Source organism: Artemia sp. Qi Xiang Cuo, chromosome 16 (assembly GCF_049724085.1).
Source record: "Artemia sp. Qi Xiang Cuo chromosome 16, ASM4972408v1, whole genome shotgun sequence".
Lineage (NCBI taxonomy): Eukaryota > Metazoa > Arthropoda > Branchiopoda > Anostraca > Artemiidae > Artemia > Artemia sp. Qi Xiang Cuo.
The window spans coordinates 12,939,551-12,967,259 of NC_142809.1; the positions used below are offsets into that span (position 1 = coordinate 12,939,551).

Here is a 27,709-nt window from a genome sequence, read left to right on the forward strand (position 1 = left end):
TAAAAAGACAAAGTTATTTGTTTGGTTTGTTGTTCTGGGTGATTGTGGGCCTCTTAGCTATCTTCTAGTATTAATTTATAATTAATAATATTGAATTTATATTTAATAACATAATAATATTGGGCAGAGGTGGGCTCCAGCCCCTGGGCTGGCTGAATGATGCTGCCTTATATTTTAAATTTTGAGATTTCTATTGTACAGAATTTTAAGTGCTGATTAGACCAGGTAAACCTCCTCTAAAATTCAGCCTATGGACACCCATGAGCTCATACTAATATATAAATATTTACAAAATTTTTAAAAGGATATATTGCATCTTATTGAACTTTGAGAAAAATAAGCTAATACCTAATTACAATTGGTTTTAACAAGTGCCTTTGAAAAAGCAGTATTAAATTTCCAAATTTTCTGTTGTCTAAAATGAGAGTCATAGGGGAGTGGTATACCCCCTAGTTAATACAAAATCTAGACTCAAATAATTCCCCCATTATTCATGATTTTTTCAATAGTATAGTCTCTTGTCTAGCATCAGTTTTGGCAGTACCACTTGGTCTGCTGTATAATCAGTGTTAAAAGAAAGATAAATGTTCAACTGCATGGAAAGAATTAGTTGTAAAACCACTTCATAAAAAAGAATGCATATTGGATATGGGTAATTAGGGACCTGATTCCAAATACTTTGATTTTTTGTCACGATTTTGCACTGATACAGGAATACTTCAAGTCAAATTGTTTCTGCACCCTGCCCAGACTTGTTTTCATAATAGAAGGTATAACAATGCACAGCTTACTGAAGTGAGTTGACCCAAAAAACAGCAGACAATGATGTAGGCTACTAATACATTGTATTTATTTTTACTATTCTAAAGCTTTTGATAAAATATCAATTGAATTCCTGAACTAAAGAAGGCTATAAAGCAATAGCCTTCTTACTTCATAATAAGTAGCATGTTTCTATTAATGAGATTATCATAGTTTCTTCCATTGTTACCCAATTTTAAAAAATCATTTCAAACAGTATTAATGTTCATAATTGTATTGTTCTCATGCTGGTGAAACTAAATTTCACTGCAAAACCCATTACAACAAAGAACCTATCATTTATTATAAGATCAATTAAATGAGAAATTTATTATTAGGGATATATCTGGGAACATCAGTGGGGGGGGGGAGGGCACTGTCAGAAAAGTGACCATGATGCATGGATTGGTATAACAAAAGCAAGAGGTCCTGATGGTATCCATCCAAGGCTCCTGAAAGAAATGGAAAACCAGATAGCCTCCCTATTAGCCAACATCTTTAAACACCAGTAAAGTCCCCAAACTGTAGGATTGCTAATGTGCTTTCTGTATTCAAAAACAAAAGTACAGATGCCAAAAATTACAAACCTATCAGTCTGGCCTCTGTCCCCTCTAAAATTAGGGAAGGAATAGTAAATGATGCCATCATAAAACACTTGACAGCCTTTTGCCCAGCTGTTAACACAGTTTTAGAAAAGGCAATCAATAGATACCAGCCTGCTTAATGTCTATGATGACAACAATAAGCTCATGAATAAATGGATTCCAGTTGATCTTTTTCTCCTTGACCAGGCTAAGGCATTTGAGAAGGTTCCTTATTGTAGACTAAATCTAAAACTAGAATGCCAGCAATTAATTAAAGAAGTTATTGACTGGGGTGAGGCCTTTCTGACATAGAGAACACAGGTTGTTGTTCTCTATACTTCTGAAGACTCACTGGTTTACTCCAACCTACAACAAGTAAAGAGAGTATTTCAGGGCACTTGGCTTGGCCCAACTTTATTCAACATTTATATTAGTGATGTCCTTGATTATACATAAAATAACCATCTAAGCTGATGACTCCATCTTGCAGGGGTGGCCAATACTGCAGAAGCAAGAACCTCTCTACAGGAAGACCTGGATAACCTATCAAACTGGTCAGAAAAATGGCTCCTATAGTGCAAAGCTAAAAAATGCAAGGTGCTCCACCTAGGACCCAATAACTACCAGCAACATTAGACATTGAATAGCCCTAGACTTGGCAGCTCCTCTAATCTAACACCAGCAGGTGAAGAGCATGATCTTGGTGTTATGGTTGACTTCCAGCTGAAGTTCCATCACCATACCCTCTTAGCTGCTGCAAATGCAGGGGACATCTTGGCATTATCAAAAGAACATGTTGGCTGCAACTAACATGTTTAGCCAAACCTGGCTCAGGCCTTCTTTCCATCAGCCCCAACCAGAGAACCCAGGCAAAATCCCAGAAAATTATCCAATGAACTACCAACAGCAGAAAATGCTATGACTTCTTTTCAAACAGTGTTCCTCCACTTTGGAGCTCCTTAAGAAGTCAAACCATCAAGTCCCAAACCCTGGAGTCATTCAAGCATGGTGTGGACAGAGATTGGGAGCAGAGGGGATGGGATCTACACTGGGATACCCCAGAGTCCTCAATCAAACTTTGAAGTCATCACTGGCAGGTGTAACACAAGAAACCATGCTTTCACACCTGCAAAACCAGATTTAAGGTGATGCTGCATAGAAATAGCATCAAATGAAATAACTAATAGTAGGCCCAATACTTTTACTTGTATAGCAATGGTTACTTTAGAAAACGTCAACCACTAAATATTTACTATTTCCTGTCCCAAACTAGGTTAGGCCTCAACATAAAACTAACAAAATCCTTACTTCATAAATTTTGCCATCAAAATTACATCTCAACACCCCCCCTTTTAATGGGTTTGGGCTGCTAATCACTACTTCGACAGTGAAACCAGTGTAAAATCTCTACTATATCACCCAGAGATTGGGTTGTTTCACCATTGGATATGTCTACTAAGAATGCAATTTGCTTCATTGTTTTAGCCAAAAACAATACTGAATATTTGAATGCACTGGCAGTTAATCTTAGACAGATGATTAAACCTCAAGCCTAATCACAGGAAACACTGTCTAATATCAGACAAAAGATCTTTAAGTTGGATAAAATTATCTGAATCACAGAAGGGCTCAATATTGGACATTTTTAATTCAAAACAAGTGTTGTGAAACAGAACAATTATATTTAAAGGGGTTTTTCTGCTGTCCAACAAAAAACTGTTAGCTAACATTTTCTCCAACAATTTTTTTCCTGCAGTTCAACTAAAAATTGTTATTTAACATTGTTAGAGGATTTCTCTAACAAATCAAATACTTGTTGAAGGAAATTGTTGGCGAGTTTAACACGAAATATTCAAAAATAAGCAGGATGGGTACTTTTTATGCTTACAATATCAATAGAGAATTTCTTATTTTTCTTATTTCTTATTTTTCTTCCTTTCTTATTTTTCTTATTTCTTATTATTTTTATTTCTTATTTTTCTTATTATCTTCTTATTTTTATTTTTCATATTTTTATTATTACCTTCATATTTTAATTTTTTATATTTCTTATTATCTGCTTATTTTTCTTCCTTTCCCCTTTTAGTTTATTAGAAATATCTTTTCTGGTAATCTCATTGAAAAAAAAATCAATTCTTTCATTAAAAAAAAAGAAGAAAAACAACGAAATTGCCACATACTCATAGCAATTTGATATGATCAAAAATCTAACAATTTCACTTATGCAATTAAATTATATTTTTTTACAAGCTTCATGTACTTCCTCTATATATGGGATAATTTATGTAAATGCATTAAACATTTCCTTTAGGAAAGCTTGAGCACTGGTGTTTTAATTTTTGCCTAAATTCAATGTACTTTGCCAATTAATAACATTCTTTGTGCCTTTGTTTCACTTGTGGGCATTAATAATTATATTTTTTGTCTATAAGATATGAACACTTTGAAATATTCTATTAATTGAATTTCAAAGCTTTGGTGTCAGCTGGGTATTATCAAGCTGAGATAAACTCACTGTAACACTATCTTGGCCAGAATTTTTCTTTGAATTTTCTGCCCAGTATCATGTTTCTGCGAATTGTGAGCTAACAATTCTTTTTCTGCTGTCCAAACAATTTTTTGTTAGCTAACAATTAGATGGTGGAAAAACTCCTTAAATGTACCAGGCTGTAGGGGTAGCTTCAATCTAAATTTAAATGTCAAAATACAATATTTTTCAAGAATCTAATCAGCAAATCTATACTATGTAAAGCTCTTTACACTGTGTTCAATATTAAGAGGATGCAGTCTATTTAGGAGAGATATATTTTAATCAGGGTGTTTGTTTGTCCAAGGCTAGGTCCTGTCTCCAAGTACTAAAGGTCTTATCTTACAAAAAAATTGGATATGTAAGCATATTTAGGCTAGGGCTGTATCTGGCCTGATAAACACAGTTACAAAAGCAATGATTACTGTAAGTTATTGCCTATCAAAACTTTGAGCTTATTAAGTGAACATTTATCATAAGAAAACAAGGCCTATGTGTGGTAGGTCTAAAGAAACTGTATTAATTCCTTGCTTAGCTCATTATAAGTTTGGAATGGTTGTAGCATCTTTAGAGTACAAAATAGGTGCAAGGGCACTAAAAGTGTCTAGAGAGGAAAAAAATTGTCCCCAGCCTGTATCATGCTCAGTTTGAACATAGCATACAAGCTATGTAGTTATTACCCTGCCTTTTCAACAAAAAGGGGCAACCAAGATTCAAAAGCTGCTGAGCTCTAGGGTAATGAAGGATGTATTTATACCTCCTAATTCTGGCTATACTAGGCTGGTTCTAGGCATTTGCTCCCCCTCCCTCATGGAAAATAAGGCTTTCCAAACTTAAGAATTTTGTTTGAGTTTTTTTTTGTAGAGGGAAGGAATTTTAGTACTTGTGTATTATGTTCCACTCACTCAAGTTTTTGTGTTGTAAAATTTGAGAACACACCAGTTTTTTTTTGTTAGTTTCTTTGTTACTTTAGAAATAAATTCCCATATTAGGGGGGTAAAGTATAGTGGGTCTGCATGCAAAGTGTGTTTGGTACAATTATTCTGCATATTAGATAGATAGAGAAGTGTATTTTAAAGTCAAACATATGGTCATGAACACATTTGTTTTTTTTTTAGTTTACAAAATTTCCAGGAACCTTGCTATTCTTCTGTAATATTTTAGTGGCCATAACTAAAAAGAATTGTTTCCTGACTTTAAACTGTCCAAATACTTTACCAGCTCCCCCCCCCCCTTATGTGCAAATATATAGCCCAAATAATATATTTCTTATATATTCTGTCACTTGCCTTTGTCTTGAACTAAGCTGAAAAAAAAAACTAACAAAGAAACCAGTTTGCTCTTGAGTTTTAACACAGTGTAAACTTGAGTGAGTTGCCTAATACACAAGTACCAAAACTCCTTTCCTCTACAGAAATTTAAAAAATTAAACTCGAATAAAATTCTCAAATTTTGAAAGCCTTCTTTTCCATGGGGGGGGGGGGGTATTTACTAGGGGAGTAAAGAATTTGGACAGTTTGAAGTCAGAAAATAATTCTTTCTAGGTATAAAGCCACTAAAAAATTACAGAAGAATAGTAAGGTATCTGGAAATTTTGTTAACTAAAAAAAAAATCACAGTACAAAGTAAATGCAATGTTTCATTTAAGTGTTTTCTCCAAGTGTTAAGTATTTTTTTTTTTAATGACCACTTTTCCAAGTTTTAAGTAATATTATTAAGTTATTATAGTCTTTTATTTAAGTGTTTTATGATTATTGCTGATCAAAGTTTATGTTATTCATGGCTTTCATTTATGTTATTTTACTATGTTCATGGCCATATATTTGGCTTTAAAATACACTTCTCTATCTATCTAATATGCAGAATGATTGTACCAAACACAATTTGGATGCAGACCATTATTTCTAATGTAACAAAGAAACTAACAAAAAAATTGGTGTGTTCTCAAATTTTACACAGCATAAACTTGAGTGAGTAATACACAAGTAGTAAAAATTCCTTCCCCCTACAGAAATAAAAAAAATTCAAATAAAATTCTCAAATTTGAAGTCTTATTTTCCACAGGGGGATATTTCCTGGGGGTAATTGCCAGAAAGGGGGGGGGAAGGGGTAAATGACTTGCCACCATTAGGCCAGGGGCCAGCACATAAAAATCTACCTATCATGGTCCTTTAAAAAAGAGAGCAGCAAAGCTTATCCAATATTAGAGTTGTACCACTGTGAAATGAGTTGACAGATAAGACAGTCCAGGCTACAACTCTAGGCTTGTTCAAAGCCAACAAGATTTGGCAAACATTGACTGAAATTTAAACTGGGACTCAAATATCAGTGGAAGTTGACATTCCACCATCACTAAGAAATCTAGGCCTATAGGTGGTAAAATTCTAATTTAGCAGGCTGTCCTGGAAAAGGGTTTAGTTAGGAAAATGAAATGGTAATTTTCTACCAGATCATATTATTGAGTTAGGAATAAAGTGAATACACCATTTGATGCCTTTTTTTATGCTGATTGTGAATATAATAATCATTTCTATCTGAAATAAATTTCAGCCCTCCCCCCCCTATATTTGTCAACTCAGGGTTAGGTTAGGTTGTAGAAATAGGCTATATACCCTGAATTGGCATATATGGGGGGGGGGTTGAAATTCATTTTTGATAGAAATGATTACTATATTTGTAATCAGCATAAAAAAAGGCATCAAGTGGTATACTCACTTTATGCATAAGTCAATAATATGATTTGGTAGAAATTTACCAATGAAACTTTCAGGGATGGGTCTACAGGCTAAAGTATGTCCCACACACAGAGACATAACACACACAGACAACATACACACAGAGACAACACACACACAGAGACAAAACACACACTGAGACTACACACACACAGAGACAAAACACACACAGAGACTACACATATTCAGAGACAACACAAACACAGACAACACACACAAAGGGACAACACAAACACAGAGACAACACACACACAGAGATGATGCACACATAGAGACAACACACACACAGAGATGACACACACACAAAGACAACATACAAACAGAGACAACACACATACAGAGACAACACACAAACAGAGAAAACACACACACAGAGAGAGGTATTTTGAAGTACCTACCTCTACTCCTCTCTCTAGAAGGTCCTGACCTTTAAAATCTGTGGGTTATAAAAGTGAAACCTTGTTAGGCGAAATAAGTCTTCTGCTTAGATGAAGTAGCCTACAATAAAAAATGTTTTCAGCTTCACAACTTTGCTCAACTCCAATTTATAAGGTTTTGAGGATGGGCTATGCAAATACATTTCCTAAATTTTGAAAGAAAACATTGATATGGCTTAAAATTCTACTCAAATAACAGGAATTGAATTTTAAGAACTAAAGCCAGAGAAAAAGAAACTGTTAACTGAAAATAAAGGAATAATGCTGTTTTGTAAAAATTTCAATAGATAGGACATACTTTAGCCTGTAGACCCATCCCTGAAAGTTTCATTTTTCTAACTTAAAGCTTTTCCAAGATAGCCAAAAGTAGCTGAAGTAGAATTTTACCAGAGACCCAACACCATTTCTCTATGGAAATTTGATTTAAGGTATCTGGAAAGAGAATAAAATGGTATGCAGCTGAAAATGGCTGAGATAGGCTCAGACAAGCTAAAATGAATAAAACAGCATTAGCCTACCTTTCCAAGTAGCTTTCCTCTCTGATACTTCTTCTTTGTACTAGGATCAACTATGATGGTTGGAATAGTCTCAGGCTCAGGTCTATCACTGCGACTAGACATGACTTTTTATTAGGCTATTCCCCCTTTTAGTCAAAACCGTTCAAAAAATTTGAATTCATAAGATGCGCCGTTAACTGGAACTTTTTCAACATCGCTAATAACTATTCAAATAGCAAAATTAAAGTAAATAAATACTTATATAAAAACTATGAAAAATTGTTTTTTATAGATTACAGAGCTTTTATTCTAAGGGAAAACTAAATAAATAAAAGAGAAGCAAGAAATATCATGAGGTTTAAATTATAATTTTACAAAATTAAGTACTACATTTTAAATAAGCGGCGCAGAAATTTTAAAATCACAATGGCCATGCTTGCAGAAAAACGCTCTAAAGTGAAATGGACACTTAATCCAAGAGGGAAGCTGTGGATGAATGGTAAAATTTACTTCTTCTTAAGCTATTAGTCTTCTTAAATGTTTGCGGTTCTGGATGGACATGCCTATTGCTCTACCATGTTAGGAGACATGGCCTGGGTTAGCCCAGTAGGATTTTATTAGTTTTGCTTATTGGACAGAAATCAATTTAAAGAAGAAGGTAAAATACCACATGAGAGATCAATTGCTATATTGGAAAGAAGTTCATCTAGGTGGCTAGAGCTTTCAGGAAATGACATAACTTCAGCTTTTAACCTTGTTCATTAAAATATATTCCAAAATCCCGTTTTCACTTGACAGTCATCGCTTTAACTTATTTACTATCTAGCTGACACTGCTTATGGAACCTATTTGTGATGTCCCAGCTTTGCTTATCATAACCCCTTTAACAGTAGCATGTATGTGCCATGGGGTAGAAGACAACTCTGTGTTGATAAGCCATTTAAACTTTATTAACTAGGGAAAGGATTTGACAAGAGATAGACCAGTAAAAAAATACAAATTGTTTTTAGAGGACAAATTATGTTATGAGAAGATGTTTTTATTTTTATAAGTCCATGTGCTCATGAAGCTTTTTAAATATTTCTGAAGCACTAGGGTAAGACACCCAGTAGTCGGCCACCTGCCTATTCTTGGACAGAATCTTTTATACTATTTTAATAACCAATTTACAATGAGCTGTTTGTGTGTCCAAGTTTAGGCAGAATTGTCACTTGTTAGTAAATTCAAAAATAGGAGGCGCTGTACAAGTGAAACTATTTGAATTAGTAACCTACTTGTTCAGAAATTCTTCAGAAATTTTTTGATACAAAAATTAAGTTTCTAGGTGGTATAATACAGTAACTAGAGTAGTGTAAATGTCAAAAAGTTTTCAAAGTGATTAAAGTGTCCAACTACTGGGTGTCTTACCCTAATTGATAGAGAGCTACAAACATCAGAATTTACTTTAGAAGACAAGTTATGTCATGGGAAGATGTTTTTGAAATCCCCCCTCCCAAAAACTCAAAAATTTCTAGAATTCTACTTAAGAAGCTTTTAAAATATTTCTAAAGCACTAATAGATAGAGTGCTATAAATATCAGAATTGACTTCAGAGGACAAATTATGTCATGGGAAGATGTTTTTGAAATCCCCCTTTACCCAAAGCTGAAAATTTTACTTAAGAAGCTTTTTAAATATTTGTAAAGTGCTTAGACATACACATCAACTCTAGAGGACAATTTATATCGTTGGATGATGTTTTTGAAATATCCCTTCCCCCCCAACTCAAAATTTTCTAAAATTCTACTTTAGAAGCATTTTAAATATTTTCAAACCCCTAACAGATAGCACACTAAAAACATCAGAATCAACTTTAGAGGCCAAATTAATTCTATAATAATTCCCCCTTATCCCCAAACTCAAATTTTTTTAAATCCCCCTTTGCCCCAAACTCAAAATTTTCTAAAATTCTACTTTAGAAGCTTTTTAAATATTTCTAAAGCACTAATTAGGGATGGAGAGGAGTAGCTTACCACCATCCTGAAATTAGCCAAGAAACCTTCTTTCTTATTAAAAATTATGAAGTACAAATGATCAAGAACAAGAACCAATACTACTGCATTCAGGGCAACCAACACAGTTACTGCGTCCAGGGCAACAAACAATCTGATGACCAAAAATCTCATGAATGGAGACCCTTTAATAATGTTGACAACTCCAAACCCACAGGCTATGCTTTCCCCTAAATTGATTTTATCTATTGGAACCCTGAACATTAGGATGCTTGCTAAACAAGGCAAAATAGATCTTGTCCTAAATGAACTAAACCAATATAAATAGGATATTGTGGGACTTTCAGAAACACACCTCCCTAGCACTGGCAAAGAAAGGAATGGCAACACTAGTCTGATAGTGTCTGGGAGAACTGACAGTGTCCATTGCCAAGGTGTTGGCTTTTTGACGTTGATTAAGGCATGAAGATCCCTTATTTCTGTAACGCCTGTGTCAGAATGGCTGATTATGATAGAAATGAAAAGGATCACCAATCAACATCACAATCATACAAGTCTACACTCCTGAGTGCAGGAAACCAGATGAAGAGTCTGACAATTTCTATCTTTAACTGCAAAGCCTAATTGATGCAGTTCCCAAAAAAGACCTTGTTGTTGTCATTGGGGACTTCAATGCTACTGTTGATAATGATTCTGCTGGAAATAAAGATGTTATGGGTAAATTTGGCCTTGGACAACTTAACAAGAGGGGAGAACACCTCATTGAATTTTGCAGAGACAGTGATCTAGCCATTACCAACACTCTCTTCAAACGCAGAGAACATTGTAAGGCAACATGGACCTTGCCGGAAGGAAAAACCCATAATCTTATTGATTACATGCTTGTCTCTAGGTGGTGGAAATTGTCTGTGCTAGATACTGTCACCCTTGCAGGTGGCGATTTTGACAGTGACCATTCCCTGGTCATGTCTGCATTAAAGATACACCTGAAATCTTCTGCAAAGCTGAATAATAGACCCGCTTGTTTCAACATACATCTTCTCAAAGACCCTCAAACCTGCCAGACCTACATCAATGAACTGTCTACTCAAAAATCAGACCTTCTTTCTAATATTCCTATAACTCTATCTAAAGAGGATATTGATAAACTGGTCACCGACTCCTCTAGGATAATCAGCAAGGGAGCAATGTCTGCCCTAGGAACCAAAAAGGGTGATAAAAAGCCTTGGATAACCAACAAAATCTTTTCATTATGTGCTGAGAAACGAAAACACAATAACAGGTCAGACAGAGAGAGCAGGGACAGATATAAGCAGTTGAAGCATGCTGTAGAAAAAGCCACCCATAGAGCCCATCACACCTACATTAAAGACAAATGCAAACAGTGTGAGTCTGATTTTAAGAAAGGCAACTCATACTTCATGTATAAGAGAGTTTGTGAGCTAACAAGTAAGAAAAGTCTCAGTTCTTGTCCACTGCTAGATAAAAATGGCTCCCAGATACAAAGCACAGAAGGTATCCAATCGAGATGGATAGAGCACTTCAAAGAAAAGCTTAATCCTTTAGGCAAGCATTTGACCTTATTTGGAGAAATGGCCTATGGCATATCCTCCTCCATTACAGAATCCCACAAAACCTAGTAGATCTTATCAAAGATATGTACTCCAAATTTGGGAGTCACGTCATGACTAGTGAAGGTCTCACTGACAGTTTCCAGACTTCCACAGGTGTCCTTCAAGGATGCCTCTTGTCTCCAGAGCTGTTCAACCTTTTCCTTGCAGCAGTCTTATCCCTGGTGGCAACAACTTGCAGTGCACATATAGGGGGTGTTCAGACAGATAAGCTAGCCTATGCTGACAATATCAACAAAATGGCTGAAACACCCAAGGATCTACAAGCCATTGCTAACAACATCCTAGAAGCCACTAGTACTTTTGGAATGATCATAAATGTATCAAAAACAAAGGCTAGACCTGAAACTTAATGGAGAGAGTATCCAGTGGGTTAACAAGTTCCCTTACCTTGGTAGTCTGATCACCAGCAACAACAGTCTATCAAAAGACATTAAAAGATGTCTTGCCCTTGCAAGTTCCAGTTTCAGGGCCCTTATGCCCATATGGCAAAGCAAGGATTTGTCTCTGTGGCTTAAGACATGACTTTTCAATACCCTGATCATCCCCTTTGCAATCTGCTCATGTGAAACATGGATGCTGATGGTAAATGACAATCATCAACTTGCAGCATTTGAAACTAAGCGCCTCTGCCGCATTGCTGGGATCACTTACCTTGATAGAATCTCAAATGTCAAACTTCTTGGGCACCTTAAAGTACAACAAACAATTCTCATGAAGATCCAGCTCCAGCAACTTTGATGGCTTGGTCACATACAATGGATGAGTTGGTCCCTTCTCCCAAAAATCACCTTTGAAGGCCAAATTCACGGTTCTCGTCCTTGTGGTCGTCCCCCAAAAAGGTGGAAGGAAAACTTTGCACCTCACTGCCTCTTGGACCTTCTTCACTTAGCAGAAGACCATGAAGCAGACAAAAGGCACATCCACACTATTAGAAAGAAAGAGGCCCCAAGATGACCTTCAATGACGGATGGAACTTAAGTTAAGTCAATTGATAGGGAGCTACAAACATCAGAATTAAACTTTAGAAGACAAGTTATGTCATGGGAGGATGTTTTGAAATCTCCCCTCCCCAAAACTCAAAAATGTCTAAAATTCTACTTAAGAAGCTTTTTAAATATTTCTAAAGCACCATTAGATAGAGTGCTACAAATATCAGAATCGACTTCAGAGGACAAATTATGTATGTTATTGGAAGATGTTTTTGAAATCCCCCTTCCCCCCAAACTCAAAATTTTCAAAATTTTACTTTAGAAGCTTTTTTAAATATTTCTAAAGCGCTAAGACATAGACCGCTACATACGTCAGAATCAACTTTAGAGGACAAATTATGTTATGGGAAGATGTTCTTGAAATCCCCCTCCCCCCCAAACTCAAAATTTTCAAAAATTCTACTTTAGAAGCTTTTAAAATATTTTTAAAGCACTAATAGATAGAGTGCTACAAATATCATAATTGACTTTCTAGGACAAATTATGTAATGGGAAAATGTTTTTGAAATCCCCCTTCCCCCCAAACTCAAAATTTTACTTTAGAAGCTTTTTAAAATATTTCTAAAGTGCTAAGACATAGGGCACTACAAACACCAACTTTAGAGGACAGATTATGTTATGGGAAGATGTTTTTGAAATCCCTCTTCCCCCCAAACTCAAAATTTTCCAAAATTCTACTTTAGAAGCTGTTTTAAATATTTCTAAAGTGCTAAGACATAGAGCGCTACAAACATCAGAATCAACTTTAGAGGACAATTTATGTCATGGGACGATGTTTTTGAAATCCCCCTTCGCCCCAAACTCAAAAAATTCCAAAATTCTACTTTAGAAGCTTTTTAAATATTTCTAAAGCACTAAGACATAGAGCGCTACAAACATCAGAATTGACTTTAGAGGACAAGTTATGTCATGCAAAGATGTTTTTGAAATTTTCCTTTGCCCCAAACTCAAAATTTTCAAAATTCTACTCTAGAAGCTTTTTAAATATTTCTAAGGCACTAATAGATAGCGCACTACAAACATCAGAATCAACTTTAGAGGCCAAATTAATTCTACAATAATTCCCCTTCCCCCAAAGTTAGAATTTTTTTGAAATCCCCCTTCACCCCAAACTCAAAATTTTCCAAAATTCCACTTTAGAAGCTTTTTTAAATATTTCTAAAGTACTAAGAGATAGAGTGCCACAAACATCAGAATCAACTTTAGAGGACAAATTATGTCATGGGAAGATGTTTTTGAAATACCCATTACCCATTGAAATTTTGACAAAATTTGAATGTTTTATGTGGTTACCCAACTCAAAATGTTAAGGGGTTTCCAAAAAAATAATCAAAACAAATATAGATTATTTGGTACTTGTGCATTATAAATAACCCACTGCTATAGACTGCACAAAGAAACCAGACAAACAGGTATTTGTTAGACAAATAAACCAGACAAACAGGTATTTGTTAGACAAAGACATAAAACATTCAAATAGCTTAATCCTATGATGTTGAAACATTTTGCTTTTCTTTTTTACATATGCCATTTAAAATATTTTAAAATTGCTGTAACTTATGTAAAATTTTTCTTTCAAGGGTGTAAAGGTTTGCTGCAAGGGGATTTGATAGCTGGGGGAGGGGGAGGGCAGGGGTGGTGGTCAGAAACCTGCTTACAGTGCCCCTGCTTATACTAATCTAAGCTGACCATTTCGTTGCAACATGTTGCACTGGAATCATGCTCTAAAATCTGGTTGATAATTTGCCTTTCTAAAAAATTTGTCTGAGTTTTGTAAAAGGGGGAAACAACCCCTAAAAGTCAAGATTTTAATAAAACTCATACCATCAATTTGTGGTTCTTGGCAAATACCCCCTGGGAAATGCCTCCCCGCAGAAAATACCCCCCCCCCCACAGGAAATACCCTCACAGAAAATCCCCCCCCCCCAAAAAAAAAAAATACCCCCGTGGAAAATAGGCTTTTCAAATTATCAACCGGATTTTAGAGTATGAAGGGGGAATGGGATGAATGGTAAGGAGGATTTCAAAAACTTTGAATGATCTTTAAAAATCTGTGAGTTATAGCAATGGAACCTTGCAAAATAGATCTTCTGTTTAAATGAAGTACAACAAAATTATTTCAGCTTCAAAACTTTGCTCAATCCCAACTTATAAGGTTTTAAATATATGCAAATACATGTTGTTGTTGTTTGGGTTTTGACGTGTTCGACCAATTGGTCATATGCGTTTGTATCACTTAATTTTTATGTGCCTTATGTAATCACTGGCTTGCTTGGGTGTCACTTCAGTCAATATTCATTGAGCCAGGTCAGGTATAACTGCAGTTTAGAAATATTTAAAAAAGCTTCTAAAGTAGAATTTTGGAAAATTTGAGTTTGGGGGGAAGGGGGATTTCAAGAACATCTTCCCATAACATAATTTGTCCTCTAAAGTTAATTCTGATGTTTGTAGCACTCTATGTCTTAGAGCTTTAGAAATATTTAAAAAAACTTCTAAAATAAAATTTTTGAAAATTTTTGAGTTTAGGGGGAAGGGGGATTTAAAAAACATCTTCCCCTAATATAATTTGTCCTCTGAAGTCGATTCTGGTATTTTTAGTACTCTATCTATTAGTGTTCTATAAATATTTAAAAATCATCTTAAGTAGAATTTTAGACATTATTGAGTTTTGGGGAGGGGGATTTCAAAAACGCCTTCCCATGACATCACTTGTCTTCTAAAGTCAATTCTGATGTTTGTAGCACTCTATCAATTAGTGCTTCAGAAATATTTAAAAAGCTTCATGAGCACATGGACCTATTAAAATAAAAACATCTGCTCATAACATAATTTGTCCTCTAAAAACAATTTGGATTTTTTTACTGGTCTATCTCTTGTCAAATCCTTTCCCTAATGAATAAAGTTTAAATGGCTTATCAACACTGAGTTGTCTTCTATCCCATGGGACCTGCATGCTACTGTTAAAGGGGCTATGATAAGCAAAGTTGTGACATCACAAACGGGTTCCCTAAGCAGTTTCAGCTAGATAGTAAATAAGTTAAAGCAATGACTGTTAAATGAAAATAGGATTTTGGAATATATTTTAATGAACAAGGTTAAAAGCTGAAGTTGTGTAAGGTAAGCAGTGATTTATAATTATGATAGTAATATAGGATGAAATGTGAGTTAAAACAACTAGTAATGTGCAGTAATTTACCATTATATAGAGGGGGGAAGGAGTGGTATCAGGTACTTGAAAGTACCTGCCTAGGACATACCTTAGCATGTAGATCCATCCCTGAAATTTTCATTTTCCTAACCCAACCCATTTCCAAGATAGCAAAAAGTGACTAAAGTAGAATTTTACCTCCACAAGGTATTGCCAAGCTACTATGCTAACCCTCTTCTGATTCCCAGTCTTAGAAATGTGCCTACTTGACAGGTATATTCAGGGGTGTCCCAAGGCTCATTTTATTTGGGGGGGGGGGGGAATTTTTAAATTTTACCAAATCACCACCTGATCTATTCCAAATTTTCTGCAGTAACCAGGAATTTTTCTAAATTTGTGCCTTTGGCAAAAATTTTACCAAATGCCAAAAAAGTGGGGGGGATAGCATGCCCCTCCATGACCCCCACCCCCTCAGGATGCTCCTTGGTATATTACCTACTGGAATTAGTAAATTTTTGCCAGTTCATATTATTGACTACAAATAAAATGAATATATTAGGCCTAATCTATGCCTTTTTTATGCTCTTTACAAATACAACAATCATTTTTGTCAGAAATGAATTTCACCCCCCAGCTCTATATATACCAATTCAGGGTATATATTTGCACATTAGGGGGATGGGGGTAAAGTTTATTTCTGATGCAAATGAGAGGTAAGTTTAAACTTTACCCCCACCCTCCTAATATGCAAATATATACCCTGAATTGGTATACATAGAGGTGGGGGTAAAATTCATTTCTGACAAAAATGATTATTATATTCCTAAAGAGCATAAAAAAGGGCATTAAGCAGTATGCTCACTTAATTTGTAAGTCAATAATATGAACTACCAAAAATTTACCTTGGAATTTAGACAAAACAACATTGTACCTGAATTTTCAGTTTTGAGTTTCTTTTTCTCAAGTTTTAGTTCTGAAAATGTAATTCCTGTTATGCGAGTAAAGTTTTAAGCCATGTGATGGGTTTTATCTAAATTCTACTTTAGCTAATTTGGCTAGGCTATCATGGAAAGGGGTTAGGTTAGGAAAATGAAACTTTCTGGGATAGATCTACAGGCTAAAGTATATCCTGGGAAGGTATTTTGAAGTAACTATCTCCACTCTTTCTCCCTCTAGAGGGTCCTGAAATTTGCCTCTGTGACAGGTCTATATCTATTGTAGTTTTGACAAAACAACAGTTTACCTTAATTTTTAGTTATCAATTTCTTTTTCTCTGGCTTGAGTTCTGAAAATGCAATTCCTGTTATTTGAGTAGAATGTTAAGCCATATCAATGGGTTTTTTTCAATTTTTTTTGCATATGATACCTTTATAACCTTATAAATTGGGATTGAGCAAAGTTGTGAAGCTGAAAACAATTTTGTTGTACTTGAGTTAGCAGAAGATCTATTTTGCAAGGTTTCACTTTTATAACACGCAGATTTTTAAAGTTCATCAAAGGTCAGGACCCTCTTGAGAGAGAAAGAGTCGAGGTAGGTACTTCAAAATACCTTCCTTTGATGTACTTTAGCCTGTAGACCTATCCCTGAAAGTTTCATTTTCTTACCCTAACCACTTTCCAAGATAGCCAAAGTAGAATTTTACTGATGTTTTTGCAGATCTTTGAAACCACATAAATTGAGATTAATCAAAGTTGTGAAACCAAAAATACTTCTCTTGTACATTATCTAAGAAGAAGATTTCAAAGGTCAGTGCCCTCTAGAGAGCAAATGTGTAGGCGTTAGTATTTCTAAAAACCTTGCCATGACATACTTTAGTCTGTAGATTCATCCCTGAAAGTTTCATTTTCCTAAACTAACATCTTTCCTTCATAGGAAAAAACAGCCTATGTAGAATTTTCCACATTGCATATCAGTATCTCGAGAAGGAAACACTATAAAATTCTGGAAACTACTTTAAATCATTCTAAATTACTTCTTATGCCTAGGCTGTGTCATTCCCTAAGATATATCAATAAACTGGTACTTACATGTTATAGCAATCACACTTTGTTCTTGATCTGTAATGAAAGTGGTTTTCTGTGTTTACTTATTGATAAAGAGCTTAACCTGAGCAAGATTTAGCACTATGCAGGTATATTTTAATTAAATATTTAATATATTGAGGTGCTTAGGTATTTAATATAATGCATTCTGGGTGGTCTACTTTCCATAATTCTCTATTGTAGTTTCCATAATTTTGCTACTAAATTAATATATTTTTGGTACCTATCTGTTAGTCAGTACACACTCAATAATTGGGATCTGCAGGTACAGGGTTGAAACAACTGAGATGCTTGGGAGATGGATAGGGTATATATATATATTGGGCTGTATATTTGCACATTAGGGGTGGTGGTGGTAGGTATAGCAGGGCTGCATGCAAAATGTAACCTAATTAAAGTACCAACTAAATGTTTACTAAAATATATCTACAATGTAGTTTTCCACTAAGCTGAAGCTAATCTAAAACAATGATTGCCTGATTTTTTAGATCCAAATTCTTGAATGTGTGCTGGCTAAGAGATAAGTACAATATTTTCATCATATTTTGGTATATTTTATAATTATAAACCTAACTTCACTTCTTGAATGTGATAGCTATAAAATGCAAGCAGGGGCGTCCCGAAGGGTTGGAAATTCAAAGGACTAGTGCCCATTTTAATAGTCGAAAGTAATTGGAGGGCAACAAGCCCCCCCCCCCGCGCCCATCATTCCCCCAAACACATCCAATCAAAATTTGAGATAGCCATTTTGTCCAGCATAGTTGATTTCCAGATAGAAAATATGTTTTTGAGGAGGACACTTCCCTACAACCCTTGGGGCAAGGGTTTTAAGTTATGCCCTGGGGGTATATAAGGTTTTTATAGAAGGTGTTGTTGTAGAAACTTCAAGAAAGCTCATTCGATTGGAAATTCAAAGGGCTAATACCCTTTTCCAATAGTCGAAAGTGATTGGAGGGCAACTAGCCCCCCTCCCCCACGCCCATCATTACCCCAAACACATCCAATCAACATTATAAGATAGCCATTTTTTTCGGCATACTTGATTTCCAGATCGAAAATATTTTTTCGAGGAGGACACTCCCTACAACCCTCAGGGCAAGGGTTTTAAGTTATACCCTGGGGGCATAAAAGGTTTTTATAGAAGGCGTTGTCGTAGAAACTTCAAAACAGGCTCATTCAATTCGAAATTCAAAGGGCTAGCAGCCTTTTTAATAGTCGAAAGTGATTGGAGGGCAACTAGCCCCCCCCCCCCCAACGCCCATCAATACCCCAAACATATTCAATCAAAATTTTCAGATAGCCATTTCGTTCAGCATACTTGATTTCCAGATAGAAAATATGTTTTTGAGGAGGACACTCCCCCACAACCCTGGGGGCATATAAGGTTTTTATAGAAGCCATTGTCGTAGAAACTTCAAAACAGGCTCATTCAATTGGAAATTCAAAGGGCTAGTACCCTTTTTAAAAGTCGAAAGTGATTGGAGGGCAACTAGCCCCCTTCCCACGTCCATCATTCCCCAAACACATCCAATCAAAATTTTTAGATAGCCATTTCGTTCAGCGTATTTGATTTCCAGATAGAAAATATGTTTTTGAGGAGGACACTCCCCCACAACCCTAAGGGCAAGGGTTTTAAGTTATGCCCTGGGAGCATATGAGGGTTTCATAGACGGCGTTGTCGTAGAAACTTCAAAACAGGCTCATTCGATTGGAAACTCGAAAGGCTAGAATCTTTTTTAATAGTCGAAAGTGATTGGAGGGCAACTAGCCCTTCCCCGCTCCCATGCCCATCATTCCACCAAACACATCCAATCAAAATTTTGAGATAGCCATTTTGTTCAGCGTAGTTGATTTCCAGATAGAAAATTTGTTTTTGAAGAGGACACTCCCCCACAACCCGCAGGGGAAGGGTTTTAAGTTATGCTCTGGGGGCATATAAGGTTTATATAGAAGGCGTCGTCGTAGAAACTTCAAAAAAGGCTCATTAAATTGGAAATTCAAAGGACTAGTACCCTTTTTAATAGTCGAAAGTGATTTGAGTGCAACTAGCCCCCCCCCCCTCACGCCCATCATTCCCCCAAACACATCCAATCAAAATTTTGAGATAGCCATTTTGTTCAGCAGTTGACTTCCAGAAAGAAAATATGTTTTTGAGGAGGACACTCCCCCATATCCCGCAGGGGAAGGGTTTTAAGTTATGCCCTGGGGGTATATAAGGTTTTTAAGAAGGCGTTGTTGTAGAAACTTCAATAAAAGCTCATTCGATTGGAAATTCAAAGGGCTAGTGCCCTTTTTAATACGCGAAAATGATTGGAGGGCAACTAGCCCCCCCCCCCCACACCCACACCCTTCATTCCCCCAAACACATCCAATAAAAATTTTTAGATAGCCATTTTGTTCAGGGTAGTTGATTTCGAAATAGAAAACATTTTTTTTAGGGAGACACTCACCCACAACCTTCAAGGCAAGGATAACAAGCTATGCCCTGGGGGCATATAAGGTTTTTATTGAAATCTTCGCTATAGAAACTTGTAAAAGCGCTCATTCGATTTGAACTTAAAAGGACTAGTACCCTTTTTAATAGTCAAAAGTGATTTGAGGGCTACTAAACCCCCTGTCTCGCCCACCTTTTCCCAAAACACATCCAATCAAAATTCTTAGATAGCCATTTTATTCAACGTAGTTAAAAGTTTTGGGAATTAAGTCTTTAAGGATTACAACCCCTCCCCCCACAGCCCTCAGGGCAGGGGTTGTAAGTTATGCCTTGGGGGCATATAAAGTTTTATTGAAAGCGTTGTTGTAGAAACTCCAAAGGGACTCAACCAATTGGAAAATGAAAAGACTCGTGCTTGTTTTGATATTTAAAAGTGACTAGATAGCAACTAACGCCCCTCTCACGCCCACCACTTCACCAATCACATCAAATCAAAATTTTGAGATAGACATGTTGTACAACGTAGTTGAAAGTTCTTGAAACTAAGTGTTTTAGGATGATAACCCCCTCAGAGCCCTCAGTGCAAGGGTTTTAAGTTATGTCCTGGGGGCATATAAGGTTTCCAATTTTAAAAATCCAATTTTTATATGTTTGAAAACTAAATGTTGACTTAAGATTAAATCAAGATGCACTGTGATAATGCTAATTCCCAATAAGCATCTCAGCAGTATCCCAAGAACGACTGAGGGTATTATGTTCAAACATTCGGGGCTACTTCTGCTCTTAAAATTTAACCAAATCCAAATAGCATAAGTGTATCCAAGCTATCAAAGAAAGTAAACAGATTTTTTTGTGAATGGTATCAAGTTTTCCATGACAGGTCAACTAGAGAAGTTATGAAACTAAATTAAACAGTAGTTAAAAATTTGCTGAAAATTTTTCTCCAGCATACAATTAGCAGGCCAAACTATAAAGTCTTTAAAAACGAAAAGATTTAAAGTATTATTTTCTTTTTCGTAGAAAAGACTATGTCAGTATAAAACGAATAGAAATTAATTAAAAAAAACGCTTTCCGTAGAGTACGTTTTTCAAAGAAAATTAAAGAAGTATATCAAACAAAAAATGAGCAAAACTAAAATCAAATAATCTACCAAGCGTGAAACTACCACAAATCAGCATTGATAAATAAATGAAACCAAAAACAAACAGAAACTATAATAATTAACCGAGTCAAACTCAAAACGAGCAGAAATTAACATAAGTTGGGTGCAAAACCCCTTTGCCTTCCCAAGGCCAAAACAAAATTTGCACTTTACTGAAAAAATACAAATGAATGTGCATTGTCATTTAATATACATATACTGAAATTTAGTAATCAAAGTGTTAATATTATTTGATTTATTAAAGTTATAAAAGTAAAAACATTTATATTTTTTTCTTTAAAGTGCAAATTTTGTTCTGGCCTTGGGAAAGCAAAGGGGTTCTGCGCCCAACTTATGTTAATTTCTGCTCGTTTTGAGATTTCACTCGGTTAATTATTGTAATTTTTTTTGCTTTTATGACTTTAATAAATCAAATAAGATTAACATTTTGATTACTAAATATCAGTATATTTATATTAAACTGACAATGCACATTCATTTGTATTTGTTTTCAGTAAAGTGCAAATTATATTCTGGCCTTAGGAAGGCATAGGGGTTTTGAGCCCTACTTTGAAATTTGAAACTTGCAGATGGTGGAATTTAAAGGAAGAATGTAGACATGAGTAATATTTTTTATATCAGCTATCAAAAATCTATCCAAGATGTTCTGGTAGCCCGCTAGCCCCAACCTTCAAGAATCGACATAAAAAGTGCCTTTTTTCGTGCCACATGGCACTTGCAGACGGCGGAATTTATATAAACCAAGTACATATGAGAAATAGCTTTTGAATGAGCTCTTAAGCATCTCTCTATGATGTTCTAGTAACCCGTTAGGCCTGGAAAAAAAAGAAGAAGGAAAAAAGACCGTTTTAACATTTTTTAACTTCTAGTTATTATAAGCTGTGGTTTCCTCCTTACTAGGTTGCAGCTAATGCTTTGACCATGACAAAGAGTTCATTGCAAATTTTCCCCAGAATCTAGTTAACATTGAAGTCTAATAGATGGTAGAATTTTTTTTTTAACCTAGTAAAAACAAGCAATTGCTTTTAATTGAGCCATTAAACATCTATATAAGATGGTGTGATACCCTGCTAATGTTTCATTAACTTACTGATGAGCAGTCAATTTATGAAAATTACTAAGGGGGCTGTAAGAGGGAGTGTACGGGAGGGGTTTTTTAATACTTCCAGTTAAGGGTTCTGGAACATAACTATTACAATAATACGTGTTTTGTACTTTAGAGCTTTTCCACTTAAGAAGTGGCACCAAAAGTGTTGTTTTCAGTGCTATATTGCACTTAAGAATGGTAAAATTGATATAAAAAAAAGCACATATCTATGAGCAATAGCTTTCAAATGAGTTATTCAACATCAATCTTATAAGTTCTGCTAGCCCAATAGCCCGAGCTTTACCACTTGAGACACGGCACCAACAGTGCCGTTTTTAATGCCATTTGGAACTTACTGATGGTGGAATTTACGTGAAGGACGTAGATATGAGCAATATCTATTGTATCAGCTATAAAAGATCTGTCTGTGATGTTCTGGTAGCCTGCTAGTTCCACCCCTTGAGAAAGGGCACAAAAAGTGCCATTTTAGTGCCATATGGCACTTGCAGGTAGCCGAATTTATAAAAAAGCATGTAGATATGAGAAATAGCTTTTTAATGAGCCATTAAGCATCTCTCTATGATGTTCTGGGAGCCCGCTAGGCCTGTTGAAGAAAAGGGAGACAGATCAGTGCTACTAATGCAAAAAAGTGATTTTCCTTGTTGTTCAAGGAGGGGGACTGTAATTCCTCTGTATTAGTTTTTCGACTGTGCTGATTCCAATGATATACTTTATATTTTGATCTGACGCCATTTTCGAGGGGCTTGAGGCTTTTTTTGAAATTACTGAAAATTTCTTTTGTAATAAACTTTTACTTTTAAGACGAAGCAAAATAATAGCCACCATTCCTGGTTCAGTGTCAGACTGTAATTTTTTTCTCTAGGCATTTTTTTTCAGAACGCGTTTTTTAAACTTTTGGTTACTATGGGCTGTGGCTCGCTCTTTACTAGGTCGTAGCTGCTGCTGCAACCATGATCGTAATACTCGTTCATCTAATACCGGACTTAAAGCTAAAGAGAAGTAAGCTTTGGTTGTGAGGATTGCCAAAAGGCAGTCAGATTTTCCTTTGCATTTTCTTGGTTAATTTAGCGTTAACCAATGATTCGAAGGCAGCAAAGGTAGGATGTGATGCAAACTGTCTAAAGAATGTACAAATTTTTTTCGGACGTTCTGACTATGACTGTGACTCTGACTATGATAATTAAGGTAATACTTTTAGAGGATTGCATGATTGTTTTATTTTGGTTTCCCTATTGTAGGGGTCTACAAAATACGGCCTATATGCCAGATACAGGCCACAGGAGCACCAGATACAGCCTTTCATCTAGCCCATGGAGACCTTTCAATTGCTGGAAAAAATTAAATTTTAACATTTCATTGACTTTTTAAAGTCAATGAAGTTATATAGTGCCATCTATTGTTAGAGTTGGCTTCCCCATACAGCATGGATGGCTACTGGAGAGGATATATAATGAAGTGAAAAAATATTTGCTGATTATAACTTACTACTGCTACTACTAAAACCAACACAGCACCAAGCTGCCTGAGGCCAACACAGCACTCCTCCTCCATCCCAATCTATTCAAAGCCTCCCTCTTTACAACTTCCCAGGAAGTTCCCATTTCCTTTAAATCTTTCTTTATGACATCCTTTAACCCCAAATAAGGACAACCTGCTTTTCATGTAGCCCTAGACGGTTGGCCAGGAAGGGCAGTCTTTGGCAATCTGTCATCCTTCATCTGCAGAATGTGCACTAGCCATCTCAACATTTCTCTCATTAAAGCCCTAAAAAAAGGAACTGAACTACACTTTTTGTACAGCCTACTGTTTGAAATACGGTCAGTCTGGACTGACTGTATATGGTCTTGACTAACTTCAGTTCGATGACTGTTAAGGGAGGAAAGAATATGAGTGGCATAAAGAAAGTCTTGGTTGGACAAGTGAGGAAACAAATTCCACAACCTATGTTCCTGCATTGTATTATTCACCAGCAAGCTTAGTGTGTTAAATATATTGAAATTAGGAGTGGTATTAAATCCTGCGGTGAATTTAATAAGGTCAAATAGGTTCAACCATTGACAGTTCAGAAAAATGCTGAAAATGCAGACACAGAATTGCAAGATCTACCATATTATACAGCAGTAAGGTTTGCTAAGTTGAGAGAAAATTCTGAGTTGAGTGTTTGAATTAAGAAAGGAAATAAATGACTTCCTGGAAAGTAAAGGAAAGTTACAGTCATTACTGCCATATGAATATTGGGCACTGAAATTGGCCTCTGCTTACTGTTCACTGTTCACTTAAAATTTCACTGTTCACTTAAGACATTACTGTTCACTTAAAATTTCAGAACCTAAAACTACAAGGAGAGAAAATTCTAGTTTCTAATCTATACACTATACCTAAAGACCTTCAGGTCTAAATTTGTATCATTTTTGGAATAATTACAGGTCAACAACTTGACGCATTTTTGGCATTGCAAGGTCTTCATGACTGAAGCAACAGCTGAATTCTCCTCGTCATTTGCATGCAGGATCATCAGAGATGATGTGGGGATGTGCTATTTGCTGATGGCTTGAAAATTATTGTTCCTGTTGACACACAGCAGGGTGTAGCCTCAATAATGTCAGACCTACATTGCTTTTGTGAATGGGCCAATATATTGAGACTCGAGTTTAATGTTGAAATGTGCAAGGTTCTCCATTTTGGAAGACATAACCTATGATGGCAATATTCAATGTTATCAAATTCCAGTCAGAGACACCTGATTTCTGAGAGTACCTCAGAAAGGGATTTGGGGTTGTTGTGGATGAAGACCTCAAATTCAACTGCCACACCCATGCTGCAGTAGCAGGGGCTAACCAGACTCTTGGTGTCATTAAGCTAACAATCACTAGTAGATCTCCAGCAATAGTGACTAAACTCTATAAAATCCTGGTGAAGCCTAGATTGGAGTATGGAATATGCGCCGCCACGCCAATTAATAAAACAGATTAGATGGCTTTCGAATCTGTTGAAAGACAGGCGACAAAATGCATAAAGGGTCTCAAAGATAAAGAGTATGGATGTCAACTGCAAAACCTGAAGTTACTAACTCTTACATACTGTCAACACAGAGATGCTATGATAATGACCTATAAGTTGCTCAAGTCTGATGACAAAGATATGTTTGAACCTGCTCAGTTATCAAGTACCAGAGGTCATTCAACAAAGCTGTTCTGCAAGTGTGCCAAGACAAGAAAAAGAAAAAAAAATTCTACAATCGAATTGTAGGTCTGTGGAACAGCCTAAGCAAGAGGGCGGTGGGATCTGCAAAAATTGATAGCTTCAAATCAAATCTCAACAAGGATCTACTATCTACTATTTTGGCATTCAGGAAACAATTTCTAAATTCTCACTATTACAGATGTTCATGTGCAGTGTATCAATATATTATTACATAATATTAAATAATGTTAATGTTATAAATGTAATAATATGAGATATAATTAAAAACAAAATCTATATTTTAATTCTTTCTCATTTGGACTTCTAGTGTGTAGTGAGTCCCCAAACTGCTCTTTACTGCTCTTTGACAGGTAATGCAGCCCTCCAGCAGAAACGTTTGGAGACCCCAGCCCTTGTGTATGAAAAATGTTAAGTTTTTTATCTTAAAACTACATTTTTAGAAGCAGTGTATCATGAAATGGTAGTGTAAAGTTTGTGAAATGTAAATTATTTTGAGAAAATGTTGTTCATTAGGGATAGAAGGAAAAGAGTGGACAAGGGAAGAGAACAAAGAATATATAAAAATAGTCAAGTTCTTGCACTATAATTTCCTAACTACAAAATTTTCTATTTCTGCAAATTTCCTGGGTGGAGCCACCTCTCCAATAAAAGGAAGAAAACTCAAGTAAGTAAGTCAAAGTTTAAACAACAGCCATTTTGCTGTGTGTTGCTTTGAAAATGTGTGTAGGATAGAAGTAAGCCTAATGGAAATTCATCAAAATTAAATTATAATATTTTTTTCTTTTTAATTCTTGACTGTCTTTCATTTTGTGCAATCATAGATATGAATACTGAGTTAGATATCTGAAGGAGTAATAAAATATAGTAGTTTACTCCTCGTTTTTGTTGTTAAATCCTTTGCCTCTTCTTCTATGCCCTGGTATGGTTTGTATGGTTTCATGTGTATGTGTATGGTTTCATGTAAACTTAGACCTAAGTTCTGACCAATCTGTGCAGTTCAAGTAGTAATCTCTTTATTCCCTGTCTTCAGCTGAAAGTGTAATGGGTAGTTGAGGGCAAATTATATGACACTTCCTGTGTTTTCACCGTAGATTTCTCCAGGTACCCATGTAGAGCTGGATCAATTCTGGATGAGCTTACAGAGTCATACTGCTGACCCCCATTTTAAGCCAAATCATCAGCAACATCAGGGCTTGTGAACATCCATTGTAGAAGTAGAACATTCTTCCTATTATAATAAACAATTTCTGTTTTTCTGCTATCCCAACATAGTACTGAGTATTGTACATATTAACTAAACTGATAGGGGTTGTAACTTGTAAGCATATCTATGCACAGGGAGGAGATAAGGGAACATTCCCCCAGGAGAGAAAAGAGTGTGTATAGATCTATCCAACCTGTGGAAATTTTTTCTTTACCATTCCTTTAAAGGTTGGATGTGTTTTTGTTGTGTTTGCATAAATATGTGATTTACTAGTATTTTTTTTGCTGCATGATTCATTGTTTTATATTTGATTTCAGAGATACCATTTCAGTATTTACTTGGGAAGAGACCAAGGGAGAATTTCCCAGGGGTAAGGGGGCATAAGTAAGTTAAAATTAATTCTACCATTTGTGACTAACTATTCCTTTTTGGCCCCTTCAATTAGATTTCAACATTAGATGTGATAATAGTGCCACTTACATTTCTTTTTATCACCTGTTTGGTTAATTTCTAATAATGTTAAACAAATTTTATAGATGAGAAAAAGTTTGGCCAGAAACTAATGGAACGAATGGGATGGACAAAGGGCAAAGGACTTGGTAAGGATCAGCAAGGTGGCTTGGACCCAATTAGGGTCATGTATAAACAAGATAGTAAAGGTAATTTGTCTGTCTAGTTGCCTACCTGTACAGTAGTGGCAGTGGCGGTTTTAGGGAGGGGGCACTTGCCCCAGGCACAGAAATTTGAGGGGCACAAAAATATTAGTTTAATAATCTAACAGTTATAATCAATAAGTTATTTTTGAATTTTTATTTTTATTAAAATAAAGTGGAAGGAGCAGTTAATAAATGAAAACAATTAAAACAGTATTAATTAATTAATAAAATAAAAATAAATTAAAGAATAAGAAATAATTTAAAGATTAATAAAATAATTAAATAGTTCATATGATAAATTGAAAAATAATTTATTAATTAATTAATAAAGTTAAAAATAATTTTGATAAAAAATGATATCGGTTATAAATGATAATGGTTAATAAATGATGATCAGTTTGCTGTGGGCGCAAGAGAGGCGCCCACAGCAAACTGTGGTCCCTCTACTTTGTAATACAAAAAAAAATCAACTTACTTGAGAATCTCTTGGGGATAAGAAATAGGGAGGAAAACACTGTCAGTGTTATCCTTAGAACTATTGAGCGCTTTTCAAT

General features: G+C 35.6%; 2 protein-coding genes across 2 annotated transcripts in view; one reads left to right on the forward strand and one right to left on the reverse strand.

Moving 5' to 3' along the window:
* Positions 1 to 7,749, reverse strand: part of polo (Serine/threonine-protein kinase polo) — a 51,122-nt gene extending 43,373 nt beyond the window's left edge. The window contains exon 1 of the mRNA XM_089102072.1: positions 7,603 to 7,749. Coding sequence (XP_088958198.1) covers positions 7,603 to 7,704 — 102 coding nt within the window. The 5' untranslated portion in view covers positions 7,705 to 7,749. The remainder of the gene's footprint in view (positions 1 to 7,602) is intronic.
* Positions 7,750 to 8,002: 253 nt separating this feature from the next.
* Positions 8,003 to 27,709, forward strand: part of LOC148942583 (uncharacterized) — a 37,695-nt gene continuing 17,988 nt past the window's right edge. Inside the window, exons 1-2 of the mRNA XM_089102260.1 lie at positions 8,003 to 8,080; positions 27,036 to 27,158. Of these exons, the coding sequence (XP_088958386.1) occupies positions 8,008 to 8,080; positions 27,036 to 27,158 (196 nt within the window). The 5' untranslated portion in view covers positions 8,003 to 8,007. The remainder of the gene's footprint in view (positions 8,081 to 27,035; positions 27,159 to 27,709) is intronic.